Consider the following 16,076-nt stretch of genomic DNA (forward strand, 5'->3'; position numbering starts at 1 on the left):
AGCTCGTTTATATAAGACGGCGCAAGTTTGCTTAGAAAAGATGGTGCAAGCTCACTTATAAAAGACGGGGCAAACTCGCTTATAAAAGACGGTGCAAGCTCACTTATAAAAGACGGTGCGAGCTCACTTATAAAAGACGGTGCGAGCTCACTTATAAAAGACGATGCAAGCTCACTTATAAAAGACGGCGCAAGCTCGCTTATAAAAGATGGTGCAAGCTCACTTATAAAAGACGGTGCAAGCTCGCTTACAAAAGACGGTGCAAGCTTGCTTATAAAGGTTGCTGAAAGCTCGCTTATAAAAGATGGCGCAAGCTCACTTATAAAAGATGGTGCAAGCTCGATTATAAAAGACGCTGAAAGCTCGCTTATAAAAGACGCTGAAAGCTCACTTACAAAAGACGACGCAAGCTCACTTATAATAGGCAGTGCAAGCTCGCTAATAAAAGACAGTGCAAGCTTGCTTATAAAAGACAGTGCAAGCTCGCTTATAAAATACGGTGCAAGCTCGCTTATAAAAGACGGTGCAAGCTCCCTTTTAAGAGACGGTGCAAGCTCACTTATAAAAGACGGTGCAAGCTTACTTATAAAAGATGGTGCAAGCTCACTTATAAAAGATGGTGCAAGCTCACTTATAAAAGATGGTGCAAGGTGGCTTATAAAAGACAGTGCAAGCTCACTTATAAAAGACGGTGCAAGCTCGCCTATAAAAGATGGTGCAAGCTCACTTTTAAAAGATGGTGCAAGCTCGCTTATAAGAGATGGTGCTAGCTCACATACAAAACACAGTGCAAGCTCACTTATAAAACATGGTGCAAACTCACTTATAAAAGACAGTGCAAGCTCACTTATAAAAGACGGTACAAGCTCGCCTATAAAAAATGGTGCAAGCTCGCTTATAACAGATGGTGCAAGCTCGCTTATAAAAGATGGTGCAAGCTCACTTATTAAAGATGGTGCAAGCTCACCTATAAAAACACAGTGCAAGCTCACTTATAAAACACAGTGCACGCTCACTTATAAAAGATGGTGCAAGCTCACTGCTGCCCCTAAACCCATGCACAGCTGCTTTCAGGACATTCATGTTTGGACGAGCCAGTGCACAGAGTGACAGGGAGTCATGTTCACACGTGTCAGTGCACTAGGTTAATTTAAGTAATGTATTAACAAGTGTCAGTGCACTGAGTGAAGGAGAGTCATGTTCACAAATGTCAGTGCACTAGGTGAAGGATAGTCATGTGAACATGTGTCAGTGCACTAAATGAAGGAGAGTCATGTGAACATGTGTCAGTGCACTAAGTGAAGGGAGTCATGGGAACATTTGTCAGTGTCAACAAGGAGAGGGATAAGTGGGTAAGATTAACGAGGTCCAGTGTACGTACCCTAACGACTAATGAGACAAAAACTTTGTACTCGTTTTTGTCTCAACATTTGTCAGTGCACTAAGTGAAGGAGAGTCATGTGAACATAAGTCAGTGCACTAGGTGAAGCGGGGTCATATTCACAGATGTCAGTGCAGTAGGTGAAGGCAGTCATACATTAACATGTGTCAGTGGACAGAGTGAAGGAGAGTCATGTTCACAGATATCAGTGCATCTCGTGAGCACATATGCAGATAGTATGAGTGCATGTAAACTCTTGTGTGTACATCTAGTGAATACATATGTAGGTAGTATGAGTGCATGTAAGCTCTTGTGTGTACATCTCATGAGTACATATGCAGGTAGTATGAGTGCATGTAAGCTCGCATGCGTACATCTCATGATTATATGTGCAGATAGTATGAGCACATGTAACCTCTCATGTGTACATCTTGTGGGTACATAGGAAGGTAGTATGAGGGCATCTAAGCTCACATATACATCTTGTGAGTACATGTGCAAGTAGTATGAGCGCATGTAAACTCTCATGTGTACATCTTGTGAGTACATGTGCAAATAGTATGCATGCATGTAAGCTCTTGTGTGTACATCTTGTGAGCACATGTGCAGATAGTATGAGTGCATGTAAGCTATAGCGCATACATCTCATGAGTACATATGCAGATAGTATGAGTACATGTAAATACTAATGTGTATATCCTGTAATACAAATGCAGGTAGTTGGAGTGCAAGTGACCTCTCGTGTACATCTTGTGAGTACATATGCAGATGGGATGAGCACATGCAAGCTCTTGTGTGTTCATCTCATGAGTATATATGCAGATAGTATGAGTGCATGTAACCTCTCATGTGTACATCTTGGGAGTAAATATGCAGGTAGTATGAGTGCATGTAAGCTCGCATGCGTACATCTCATGATTATATGTGCAGATAGTATGAGCACATGTAACCTCTCATGTGTACATCTTGTGGGTACATAGGAAGGTAGTATGAGCGCATGTAAACTCTCATGTGTACATCTTGTGAGTACATGTGCAAATAGTATGCATGCATGTAAGCTCTTGTGTGTACATCTTGTGAGCATATGTGCAGATAGTATGAGTGCATGTAAGCTCTTGTGTGTACATATCATTAGTATATATGCAGTTAGTATGAGTGCATGTAAGCTATAGCGCATACATCTCATGAGTACATATGCAGATAGTATGAGTACATGTAAATACTAATGTGTATATCCTGTAATACAAATGCAGGTAGTTGGAGTGCAAGTGACCTCTCGTGTACATCTCGTGAGTACATATGCAGATGGGATGAGCACATGCAAGCTCTTGTGTGTTCATCTCATGAGTATATATGCAGATAGTATGAGTGCATGTAACCTCTCATGTGTACATCTTGGGAGTAAATACGCAGGTAGTATGAGTGCATGTAAGCTCTTGTGTGTACTTCTCATCAGTATATATGCAGTTGGTATGAGTGCATGTAAGCTCTTGTGTGTACATCCTGTGAGTACATATGCAGATAGTATGAGCGCATGTAAGCTCTCATGTGTCTATCTTGTGATACAAATGCAGGTAGTATGAGTGCATGTAGCCTCTCATGTGTACATCTAGTGAGTACAAATGCAGGAAGTTTGAGTGCATGTGAACTCTTGTGTCTACATCTCATGATTACATATGCAGGTAGTACGAGTGCATGTAAGCTCTTGTGTGTATATCTAGTGAATCAAATTATGAGTGCATGTAAGCTATCATGTGTACATCTCAATATAGAAATGCAGATAGTATGAGTGCATGTGGCCTCTCATGTGAATATCTCATGAGTACATATGTAGATAGTATGAGTGCATGTGACCTCTCATGTGTACATTTGTGAATACATATGCAGATAGTATGAGTGCATGTAAGCTTTCGTATGTATATCTCATGGTGACATATGCAGATAGTAAAAGTGCCTTTAACCTCTCGTGCATACATCTCTTGAGTAGATATGCCGATAATAAGAGTCTCGTGTATACATCTCGCGGGTACATGTGCAGATACTTTGAGTGCATGTAAGCTCTTGTGTGTACATCCCAAGAGCACATATGCAGGTAGTATGAGTGCATGTGACCTCTAATGTATACATCTTGTGAGTACATATGCAGATACTATGAGTGAATGTAAGCTCTTGTGTGTGCATCTTGTGATACAAAGGCAGGTGGTATGAGTGCATGTGACCTCTCATGTGTACACCTCAGGAGTACATATGCAGTAAATATGAGTGCATACATCTCATGAGTACATATGCTGATAGTATGAGTGCATGTAAGCTACAATGTGTATATCTTGTGATACAAATACAGTTAGTATGAGCGCATGTGACCTCTTGTGTACATCTCATGAGTACATATGCAGGTAGTATGAGTGCATGAAACCTCTCATGTGTACATCTTGTGAGTACATATGCAGGTAGGATGAGTGCATGTAAACACTCATGTGTACATCTTGTGAGTACATATGCAGGTAGTACAAGTTCATTTAAGCTCTTGTGTGTATATATTGTGATACAAATACAGGTAGTATGAGCACATGTAACCTGTCATGTGTACATCTTGTGAGTACTTATGCAGATAGTATGAGTGCATGTAACCTCTCATGTGTACATCTCATGAGTACATAGACAGATAGTAACAGTGCATGTAAGCTTTAGTGTGCACATCTCATGAGTGCATATGCAGATAGTATGAGTGCTTGTAAGCTCTTGTATGTATATCTCATGTGTACATGCAGATAATGCCATGGGTGCACATTGGCTTCTTTAGTGTACATCGAGACAGATCCTGTGTCTTATTTGTACTTTAGCTGGTGATGTCTCGTCTGTGTACCTCTGAAGGGGGCGATGTTCTGTGTGCTCAGCTAAAGAGGATGTATGTTTTCAGTGTATACTTGAACACATCACACATACAAACATGTGCCATCTAATGCTCCACTCATATAAACACACATGCATAGTTTTAGTGTGACTGATGGACACAGTTTCACACATACAGACGTGTACTCTCCACCCCAGCACACGCATATATTCGCAGACGTGCACATATGCAAATGGGTACCCTCACAGCACACACAGATATTTACAGTACATATGTGCACATCTGCACACGGATACCCTCACAGCACATAGATATTTACAGAGCAGATGTGCACATCTGCACAAAGGAGTACCCCCACAGCAGACAGAGATATTTACATTACAAATGTGTACCTCTGCACACAGGTGTACCCTCACAGCCCACACACATATTTACAGTTCAGATGTGCACATCTGCACATGGGGCACCCCACAGCACAAACATATATTCACTGACGTTCACATCTGCACAGATGGGTAACCCCCCCCCCCCACACACACACACACAGCACAGAAAGATGTTAAACAGAGATGTACATCTGCACACGAGGTTACCGGCGCAGCACACACAGATATTTACAGTACAGACGTGCACATCTGCACACAGGTTTACCGGCGCAGCACACACAAATATTTACAGTACAGACGTGCACATCTGCACACAGGGGTTCTGGTGTAGCACACACAGATATTTTCAGCGCAGACGTGCACATCTGCACACAGGGGTACTGGTGCAACACACACAGATATTAACAGTACAGACATGTACATCTGCACACAGGGTACCGACACAGCACGCAGAGATGATGTACAGTTCAGGTGTGCACACAGGGGCACCCCCACAGCATACACAGTTATTTACAGGCGTACATCTGCACCCAGCGGTGCCCCCACAACACACAGGGATATGTACAGTACAAATGTGCACATCTGCACACAGGGATATCCCCACAGCACACACAGATATGTACAGTACAGATGTGTACACAGGGGCACACACAGATATGTACAGTACATATGTGCACATAGGGGCAGCCCCACAGCACACACAGACATTCAAAGGCATACATCTGCACCCAGCGGTGCCCCCACAGCACGCAGGGATATGTACAGTACAAATGTGCACATCTGCACACAGGGGTACCCCCTCAGCACACATAGATATACATAGATATTCACAGTACAGATATGCACACAGGGGCACCCCACAGCCCACACAGATGATGTACAGTACAGATGTGCACACAGGGGCACCCCAACAACATAAACAGATATGTACAGTATAGATGTGCACATAGGGGCACCCCTACAGCACTCACAGATGATGTACAGTACAGATGTGCACCCCCACAGCACGCACAGATATCCACAGGCGTACATCTGCACCCAGCGGTGCCCCCACAGCACACAGGGATATTTATAGTACAAATGTGCACATGTGCACACAGGGTACCCCCACAGCACCCACAGGTATTCACAGTACAGATATGCACACAGGAGTACCCCCACAGCACACACAGATGATGTACAGTACAGATGTGCACAGAGTGGCACCCCCACCGCACACACAGATATGTACAGTACAGATGTGCACACAGGGGCACCCCCACAGCACACACAGATATGTACATTACAGATGTGCACACAGGGGCCCCCCACAGCACACACAGTCATTCGCAGGCGTACATCTGCACCCAGCGGTGCCCCGCACCCGTGCCCCCTCCCGCACTCCGCTCTCAGCCCAGGCCCGGATCGGGGAGGGCAGCAGCGGCGGCGGCCCCCGCACCCCCGTGCGCCCCTCGCCGTCTCCAGCTTCCCTCCTCCCTCGCCTGGCTCGGGAGGGCAGCGGCGGCTCCGATCACTGCGGCGGGCGGTGGGACATGGCTCTGGAGTCCGGGGGAGAGCGCTCCGAGGCCCCCGGGGGCAGGCAGCCCACCCTGGCCCGGCCTGGCCGCCCCTAGACCCGGCCGGAGCCCGGCAGCAGCGGAAAGATGGCGCCCACCAAGACCGGCATCCAGCAGCAGCCGCAGCCGGCGCAGGACCCGGCCCGGAGGGAGCGGTGAGCGGGGGCCGGGGGTCTGCGGGCACCGATGGGGGAGGCGGGGGCTGGGATCCGCATCCTGGGCTCTGCGGCGGCCGCAGGACCCGCCACCGACCCGCCGCGGTGGTGGAGGGGGGCGCGGCGCAGGGGATCCGCACCAGACAGCACCAGGCCCGGCCTGGTACAGTCCGGCGCACCCGCAGCTGGCTCCTGGGGAGAGGGGCGCAGCGGGCCCGGCACCCGTCCTCTGCACAGCTCCCTGAGCCGGCGCTGGTGCTCTGTACCCACTCCTTGCGCCCGGGCCTGGCACCTACCCTCCTTCCTGCACCCGTCCTCTGCTTCGCTCCCTGCGCCGGCACCGACCCTCCCTCCCTGCACCCGTCCCCTGCACGGCTCCCTGCGCTCTGGGCTGGCACCGACCCTCCCTCCCTGCACCCGTCCCCTGCACGGCACCCTGTGCCCTGGGCTGGTACCTTTCCTCCCTCCTGGCCTGCACCCGTCCTCTCTGCACCAACTCCCTGCGCCCAGGCCTGGCACCCACCCTCCCTCCTGCACCCGTCCTCTGCATCGCTCCCTGCGCCCAGACCTGGCACCTACCATCCCTCCTGCACCCGTCCTCTGCATCGCTCCCTCTACTCTCTGGGCTGTCACCTACCCTCCCTCCGGCACCTATCGTCTGCACGGCTCCCTGCGCCCTGGGCTAGAAGCCACCCCCTGCACCCAGCACAGCACCCCTGCGCACAGCTCTCCCCCTCACCCCCGCACCCGTCCTCTGCACGGCTCCCTGCGCCCAGACCTGGCACCTACCCATCCTCCTGCACCTATCCTTTGCACCGCTCCCTGCGCCCAGCACTGACACTTTTACTGTGCCCCCTACTTCCTGTCTATGCAGCACTTCCTGCGTTCAGGCCTGGCACCCACCCTTGCACCCACTCCCTGCGCCCAGGCCTGGCACCTACCGTTCCTCCCTGCAACCATCCTCTGCACCGCTCCCTGCGCCCAGGCCTGGCACCCATATCCTGCACCTATCCGCTGCACCGCTCCCTGCGCTCAGGCCTGGCATCCACCCCTGCACCTATCCCCTGCACCACTCCTTGTGCCCAGGGATGGCACCCACCGGTGCAGAGGATAGGTGCAGGGGGTGGGTGCCAGGCCTAGGTGCAGAGGATAGGTGCCATGGGATAGGTGCCAGGCCTGAGAGCAGGGAGCGGTGCAGAGGATATGTGCAGGGAGCGGTTACTCCCACTCCTTGTACCTTTCCCTGCACCTTGCCTCTTTACCCTGCATCTCTTCTAGTCCCACTCCTTGTACCTTTCCCTGCACCTTGCCTCTTTACCCTGCATCTCTTCTAGTCCCACATATATGCGTCTCCCTGCATCTTGTCTCTTTTCCGTACATCTTTTCTACTCCCACCCCCTACCCTACATCTTGCCTCTTTGCCCTGCATTTCTTCTACTCCCACCCCTTGTACCTTTCCCTGCATTTTGCCTCTTTACCCTGCATCTCTTCTACTCCCACACCTATGTCTCTCCCTGCATCTTGCCTCTTTACCGTGCATCTCCTCCTCTACCACCCCTTGAAGCTTCCCCTGCATCTTGCCTCTTTACTGCTCTACTCCCACACATATGTCTCTCCCTGCATCTTGCCTCTTTACCGTGCATCTCCTCTACTCCCACCCCTTGTACAACCCCCTGCATCTTGCCTCTTCACCCTGCATCTCTTACATATGCTTCTCCCTGCATCTTGCCTCTTTTCCGTACATCTTTTCTTCTCCCACCGCCCTACCCTACATCTTGCCTCTTTACCTGCAATTTCTTCTACTCCCACCCCTTGTACCTTTCCCTGCATTTTGCCTCCTTACCCTGCATCTCTTCTACTCCCACACCTATGTCTCTCCCTACATCTTGCCTCTTTACCCTGCATCTCTTCTACTCCCACACATAGGTCTCTCCCTACATCTTGCCTCTTTACCGTGCATCTCCTCTACTTCCACCCCTTGTACCTTACCCTGCATCTTGCCTCTTTATCTTGCATCTCTTCTACACCAAACCCCTGCCTCTTGCCCTGCATCTTGCCTCTTTACCCTGCATCTCGTCTATTCCCACACCTTGTACCTTCCCCTGCATCTTGCATCTTTACCCTGCATCTCTTCTACTCCCACCCCTTGTACCCTCCCCTGCATCTTGCCTCTTTACCCTGCATCTCTCCTACTCCCACACATGTGTCTCTTCCTGCATCTTGCCTCTTTACCCTGCATCTCTTCTACTCCCACACATATGTCTCTCCCTGTATCTTGACTCTTTACCGTGCATCTGCTCTACTCCCACACATGTCCCTCCCTGCATCTTGCCTCTTTACCGTGTATCTCCTCTACTCCCACCCCTTGTACCTTCCCCTGCATCTTGCCTCTTTACCCTGCATCTCTTCTACTCCCACCCCTTGTACCTTTCCCTGCACTTTGCCTCTTTACCCTGCATCTCTTCTACTCCCACACCTATGTCTCTCCCTGCATCTTGCCTGTTTACCGTGCATCTCCTCCTCTACCACCCCTTGTAGCTTACCCTGCACCTTGCCTCTTTACCCTGCATCTCTTCTACTTCCACACATATCCCTCTCCCTGCATCTTGCCTCTTTTCCGTACATCTTTTCTACTCCCACCCCCTACCCTACATCTTGCCTCTTTGCCCTGCATTTCTTCTACTCCCACCCCTTGTACCTTTCCCTGCATTTTGCCTCTTTACCCTGCATCTCTTCTACTCCCACACCTATGTCTCTCCCTGCATCTTGCCTCTTTACCGTGCATCTCCTCCTCTACCACCCCTTGAAGCTTCCCCTGCATCTTGCCTCTTTACTGCTCTACTCCCACACATATGTCTCTCCCTGCATCTTGCCTCTTTACCATGCATCTCCCCAACTCCCACCCCTTGTACAACCCCCTGCATCTTGCCTCTTCACCCTGCATCTCTTCTACTCCCACTCTGTGTACCTTACCCTGCAACTTGCCTTTTTACCCTGCATCTCTTCCACTTCCACACATATCCCTCTCCCTGCATATTGCCTCTTTTCCGTACATCTTTTCTACTCCCACCCCCTACCCTACATCTTGCCTCTTTACTCTGCATTTCTTCTACTCCCACCCCTTGTAGCTTCCCCTTCATCTTGCCTCTTTACCCTGCATCTCTTCTACTCCCACATATAGGTCTCTCCGTACATCTTGCCTCTTTACCGTGCATCTCCTCTACTCCCACCCCTTGTACCTTACCCTGCATCTTGCCTCTTTACTGTGCATCTCTTCTACTCCAACCCCCTGCACCTTGCCCTGCATCTTGCCTCTTTACCCTGCATCTCTTCTATTCCCCCCCTTGTACGTTCCCCTGCATCTTGCCTCTTTACCCTGCATCTCTTCTACTCCCACCCCTTGTACCCTTCCCTGCATATTGCCTCTTTACCCTGTATCTCTTCTACTCAGACACATTTGCCTCTCCCTGCATCTTGCCTCTTTTCCGTGCATCTCTTCTACTCCCACCCCACCCCCTGCCCTGCATCTTGCCTCCTGCCTCTCCTACTCCCACCCCTTGTGCCCCATCTTCCCTCTTTACCCTGCATCTTTTCCACTCCTACCCCGTTTACCTTACCCTGCATCTTCCCTCTTTACCCTGCGTCTTTTCCACTCCTACCCCTTGTACCTTACCCTGCATCTCTTCTACTCCCACACATGTGCGTTTTCCTGCACCTTGCCTCTACCTTGGATCTCTTCTATTCCCACACCCTGCACTGCATCTTGTTTCTTTACCCTGCATCTCTTCTACTCTCACCCCTTGTACCTTACCCTGCATCTTCCCTCTTTACCCTGCATCTCTTTTACTCCCACACATGTGCCTCTCCCTGCATCTTGCCTCTACCTTGGATCTCTTCTATTCTCACACCCTGCACCTTGCCCTGCATCTTGCCTCTTTACTCTGCATCTCTACCACTCCCACACATATGCCTCTCACTGCATCTTGCCTCTTTTCCCTACATCTTTTCTACTCCCACCCTCTACCCTACATCTTGCCTCTTTGCCCTACATTTCTTCTACTCCCACCCCTTGTGTACCTTTCCCTGCACTTTGCCTCTTTACCCTGCATCTCTTCTACTCCCACACCTATGTCTCTCCCTGCATCTTGCCTCTTTACTGTGCATCTCCTCCTCTACCACCCCTTGTAGTTTCCCCTGCATCTTGCCTCTTTACCCTGCATTACTTCTACTCCCACACATATGCCTCTCCCTGTATCTTGCCTCTTTTCTGTGCATCTTTTCTACTCCCACCCCCTACCCTACATCTTGCCTCTTTACCCTGCATTTCTTCTACTCCCACCCCTTGTACCTTCCCCTGCATCTTGCCTCTTTACCCTGCATCTCTCCTAATCCCACAAATATGTCTCTCCCTGAATCTTGCCTCTTTACCGTGCATCTCCTCTACTCCCACCCCTTGTACCTTACCCTGCATCTTGCCTCTTTACCATGCATCTCTTCTACTCCAACCCCCTGCACCTTGCCCTGCATCTTGCCTCTTTACCCTGCATCTCTTCTATTCCCACCCCTTGTACGTTCCCCTGCATCTTGCCTCTTTACCCTGCATCTCTTCTACTCCCACCCCTTGTATCCTCCCCTGCATCTTGCCACTTCACCCTGAATCTCTTCTACTCTGACACATTTGCCTCTCCCTGCATCTTGCCTCTTTTCCGTGCATCTCTTCTACTCCCACCCCCTGCCCTGCATCTTGCCTCCTGCCTCTCCTACTCCCACCCCTTGTGCCTTACCCTGCATCTTCCCTCTTTACCCTGCATCTTTTCCACTCCGACCCCTTGTACCTTACCCTGCATCTTCCCTCTTTACCTTGCATCTTTTCCACTCCTACCCCTTGTACCTTATCCTGCATCTCTCCTACTCCCACACATGTGCGTCTTCCTGCACCTTGCCTCTACCTTGGATCTCTTCTATTCCCACACCCTGCACTGCATCTTGTTTCTTTACCCTGCATCTCTTCTACTCCCACCCCTTGTACCTTACCCTGCATCTTCCCTCTTTACCCTGCATCTCTTTTACTCCCACACATGTGCCTCTCTCTGCATCTTGCCTCTACCTTGGATCTCTTCTATTCTCACACCCTGCACCTTACCCTGCACCTTGCCTCTTTACCCTGCATCTCTTCCACTCCCACACATATGCCTCTCACTGCATCTTGCCTCTTTTCCCTACATCTTTTCTACTCCCACCCCCTACCCTACATCTTGCCTCTTTGCCCTGCATTTCTGCTACTCCCACCCCTTGTACCTTTCCCTGCACTTTGCCTCTTTACCCTACATCTCTTCTACTCCCACACCTATGTCTCTCCCTGCATCTTTCCTCTTTACCGTGCATCTCCTCCTCTACCACCCCTTGTGGTTTCCCCTGCATCTTGCCTCTTTACCCTGCATTACTTCTACTCCCACACATATGCCTCTCCCTGTATCTCGCCTCTTTTCTGTGCATCTTTTCTACTCCCACCCCTACCCTACATCTTGCCTCTTTACCCTGCATTTCTTCTACTCCCACAAATATGTCTCTCCCTGAATCTTGCCTCTTTACCGTGCATCTGCTCTACTCCCACCTCTTGTACCTTCCCCTGCATCTTGCCTCTTCACCCTGCATCTCTTCTACTCCCACTCCGTGTACCTTACCCTGCACCTTGCCTCTTTACCCTGCATCTCTTCTACTCCCACACATATCCCTCTCCCTGCATCTTGCCACTTTTCCGTACATCTTTTCTGCTCCCACCCCCTACCCTACATCTTGCCTCTTTACCCTGCATTTCTTCTACTCCCACACCTATGTCTCTCCCTGCATCTTGCCTCTTTACCGTGCACTTCCTCCTCTCCCACCCCTTGTAGCTTCCCCTTCATTTTGCCTCTTTACCCTGCATCTCTTCTACTCCCACACATAGGTCTCTCCCTACATCTTGCCTCTTTACCGTGCATCTCCTCTACTCCCACCCCTTGTACCTTACCCTGCATCTTGCCTCTTTACCGTTCATCTCTTCTACTCCAACCCCCTGCACCTTGCCCTGCATCTTGCCTCTTTACCCTGCATCTCTTCTATTCCCACCCCTTGTACGTCCCCCTGCATCTTGCCTCTTTACCCTGCATCTCTTCTACTCTCACCCCTTGTACCCTCACCTGCATCTTGCCTCTTTACCCTGAATCTCTTCTACTCTGACACATTTGCCTCTCCCTGCATCTTGCCTCTTTTCCGTGCATCTCTTCTACTCCCACCCCCTGCCCTGCATCTTGCCTCCTGCCTCTCCTACTCCCACCCCTTGTGCCTTACCCTGCATCTTCCCTCTTTACCCTGCATCTTTTCCACTCCTACCCCTTGTACCTTACCCTGCATCTTCCCTCTTTACCCTGCATCTCTTCTACTCCCACACATGTGCCTCTCCCTGCATCTTGCCTCTCCCTTGGATCTCTTCTATTCTCACACCCTGCACCTTGCCCTGCACCTTGCCTCTTTACTCTGCATCTCGTCAGTTCGGCGAGGCCCGCCCCCCTTCTCCCAAGATCTTATTGTGTCCCCACTGACCAGGACACTTGGCACGGGGTCTGAGGTGGGACCCCCAAGGCCCCTTCAGGGCCGGGCAGACAGGGAGGAAGTGTTGAGGGGGGGGGGGGGGGCTCGGATGCAGGGTAGGACCGTTCTCAGACACTTCTGCTGCCTTGTTTGAGGAACGCAGAATGAGAAGTGCCCTTGATGGGGGCGGGGGGATAGGGCGGGGTGTCATGACATCATCAGTTCTGGGGAGGGCTTTGCGAGGTTCTGCTCCAATCAGTAATGGCGAAACAATCTCGTTTCTTTGGCGCGCGGGATGCAGGGGGGAGAGGCCATCTGCAGACGGTCCAGGCCTGGTGAGACCGGTGCTGATGGATCACTGGAGGTAGAGCCCAGGCCAGCGCCAAGCAGGGCCGAAGAGGAGCAGCTCCCCTGACAGCCGGATGTGGGTGGATAAAGGCACAGGAGCAAGCCGGGTGCCCAGTGAGGCTACCTCTCTCAGTACTGTGCAAATCTAGCGCCTAGACAGGCAAGCACAGCCTCTCGAGGCTGCAGAGACGCAGCTCCTCTGACAGCCGGATGTGGGTGGGTGGATGGCACAGGAGCAAGACGGGTGCCCAGTGAGGCTACCTCTCTCAGTACTGTACAAATCTAGCGCCTAGACAGGCAAGCGCAGTCTCAAGGCTGCAGAGACGCAGCTCCTCTGACAGCCGGATGTGGGTGGGTGGGGGGATGGCACAGGAGCAAGCCGGGTGCCCAGTGAGGCTACCTCTCTCAGTACTGTACAAATCTAGCGCCTAGACAGGCAAGCACAGCCTCTCGAGGCTGCAGAGACGCAGCTCCTCTGACAGATGGAGGAAGCCGGGTACACCACTGCAAATCTAGCGCCTAGACAAGCAAGCACAGTCTCAAGGCTGCGGAGAAGCAGCTCCTGAGCCGGCTGTGGGTGGGTGCCACAGGAGCTTTGGAGGATGCCGGGTACCCAGTGCGGCATCTTCTCACACCACTGTGCATCTCTAGAGTTCCTGCCTGTGTGTCAGTCTCTGTCTCCAAAGCAGACATAATTCTATCACCTTCTGAGCCAGGAGACCCTCACCCCTCTCAGCTACCACTTCAGACCTTGGAGTTGACATCAAAGTCCTCGCCTTCCACTAGTCAGCCCTCTTTCCAGATACCAGTTCACAGTGAGTTTAAGTTGGCTTTGACACTCATTTTCCAGTGCCAAAAAATAAACTTTACCAAGAACCGTGTCAGACCAGTTACAGCTGGTACACTCTGCTCCTCCGTCAGTGTTCTGCAGAATTTTTCCCACTCCGTGCCCTGCTTGGAGTGCGTCGTTTCCGAAAAAATTCTGCCAACCAATGCGTTGCAGAGTTTTTTCTTGTGCAGTGCTTGCCAACGTAAGCTGGAGAGCGTGAGTGAAAAAATGAAGCGTTAAACTGCCTTCCGCTGAGAATTCTTAATTCAGGCGATCACAAAACTCTGTGGAGTAAAACTCCGCAAGTCCCTCCCACCCCTAGTCAACACTAACCCTGAGCGGACAACTACGCTACGCTCGCGAAGTTTGCGTAGTTAGTGCTACTTCGCGCTACACTAATTGCACGTAGCACAGTGCAAAATTGCGTAGCGTAGTTGGCATTTTTTGCTCGCTCGCGGTCCTCAACGTCAAGTTGACGACCACGAGCGAGCAAAAGGACATCCCGGCGAGACTTTTTCCTCGTTCGCGATCAGCAACATCAAGTTGGCGATCGCGAGCGTGGAAAATAAACCTCCCAGCGAGATTCTCAACTCGGGGAGGTCAGGTTTCTCATTGCGAGTGGTCACGTATGCTCGCAACCGCTCGTGATGAGAAACTATCAGTCGCATTGTTAAAGCTGCTGCTCGAGTAAAAATCTACTCGAGCGGCAGAAAACGACAGCTCGTACTGTGCAAGATGCCGTTTTCAATGCAGCAGCCCCCTGCTTATACCCTGCTTACTTCCTTTGTTCCATGCTCCCTGCTGTCAGACCGTAGTCCTGGGCCCTGCAGCCCTCTGCACCCTGCTTATACCCTGCTTACTTCCTTTGTTCCATGCTCCCTGCTGTCAGACCATAGTCCTGGGCCCTGCAGCCCCCTGCTTATACCCTGCTTACTTCCTTTGTTCCTTGCTCCCTGCTGTCAGACCGTGCTCCTGTACATTGCAACCCCCCTTCACCCGGCGTTATACCCCTGCTCGCTTCCCTGCTCCTTCCTCCTTGCCCTGCTATCAGACCGTTGTCCCGTGCCCTGCAGCCTGTTTTATACCCTGCTTACTTTCTTTGTTCCATGCTCCCTGGCCGTACTCCTGACCCCTGCAACCCCCCCTGCACCCTGCTGTATACCCTGCTTACTTCCTTTGCCCCATTGTCCCTGCTGTCAGACCGTGCTCCCGTGCCCTGAAGCCCCCATGCACCCTGCTTTATATACCCTGCTTACTTCGTCTGTCCCATGCTCTCTGCTATCACAGCGTACTTCCGCACCCTGCACCCTTTATACCCTGTTTACGTCACTGCTCCCTTTTCCGTTCCCTGCTACCAGACCTACTCCCGTACCCTGCAGCTCCCCCTGTTCCATGCACAGTACTTCTTGGCACGTCGAGGCGCCCTGACCCATCCCTGGCTCTTGCCCCACCCTTTCCTTCCACCCCCTGCTCTTTTTGCCCCGTCCTCGGGAGCGGGTATGGTGTCACGCCGCCCTGCACAGCAAGGAACAACACCTGTGCCTGGAATCAGGGGGTGTTAAGGAATAGGGGAGGGCGGTAAGGGGGGGGGGTGGAGTCAGGGCATAAAGGCGGGGGTGGACGTTGCCCCTCCTGGAGGCTGGGGCAGGTTCATGGATGGCCTTGGAGCGATCCTCACATGTACCCCCGAGCAGCGCCTTTGAGGTTGGGGATGTTGAGAGTGGGCTGCCCCGGCCAAAGCAGGACTGGCTCCGCGTTCTGTGTAGTGGGGCCGAAGGGGGGGGCACCGTCTGCTGGATGTTTCGTGTCCTTTGTGGGACAATACATTGCTATTTCCGTTTCTTGGACACGTGTGTTTCGAGCCTACATTGATCCGGCTACGGTTTGAATTATAAAAGGCAGCCGTCATCTGGATTCAGTGCCCCCTCAGGCATCAGGGCACCGGTGCCGCTGCACCTGTTGCACCAATGGAAGCCAGGCTTCTGTACCTTGGGTCC

The 16,076-nt window shown here is 51.5% G+C and overlaps 1 protein-coding gene across 1 annotated transcript in view; it reads left to right on the forward strand.

Annotated features, from left to right (window-relative positions):
• Positions 1–6,114: 6,114 nt before the first annotated feature.
• The window catches only part of NPAS3 (neuronal PAS domain protein 3), a 1,680,342-nt gene continuing 1,670,380 nt past the window's right edge, over positions 6,115–16,076 (forward strand). The window contains exon 1 of the mRNA XM_085627416.1: positions 6,115–6,332. Coding sequence (XP_085483542.1) covers positions 6,265–6,332 — 68 coding nt within the window. The 5' untranslated portion in view covers positions 6,115–6,264. The remainder of the gene's footprint in view (positions 6,333–16,076) is intronic.

This window comes from Triturus cristatus, chromosome 9 (assembly GCF_964204655.1).
Source record: "Triturus cristatus chromosome 9, aTriCri1.1, whole genome shotgun sequence".
Classification (NCBI taxonomy): Eukaryota; Metazoa; Chordata; class Amphibia; order Caudata; family Salamandridae; genus Triturus; species Triturus cristatus.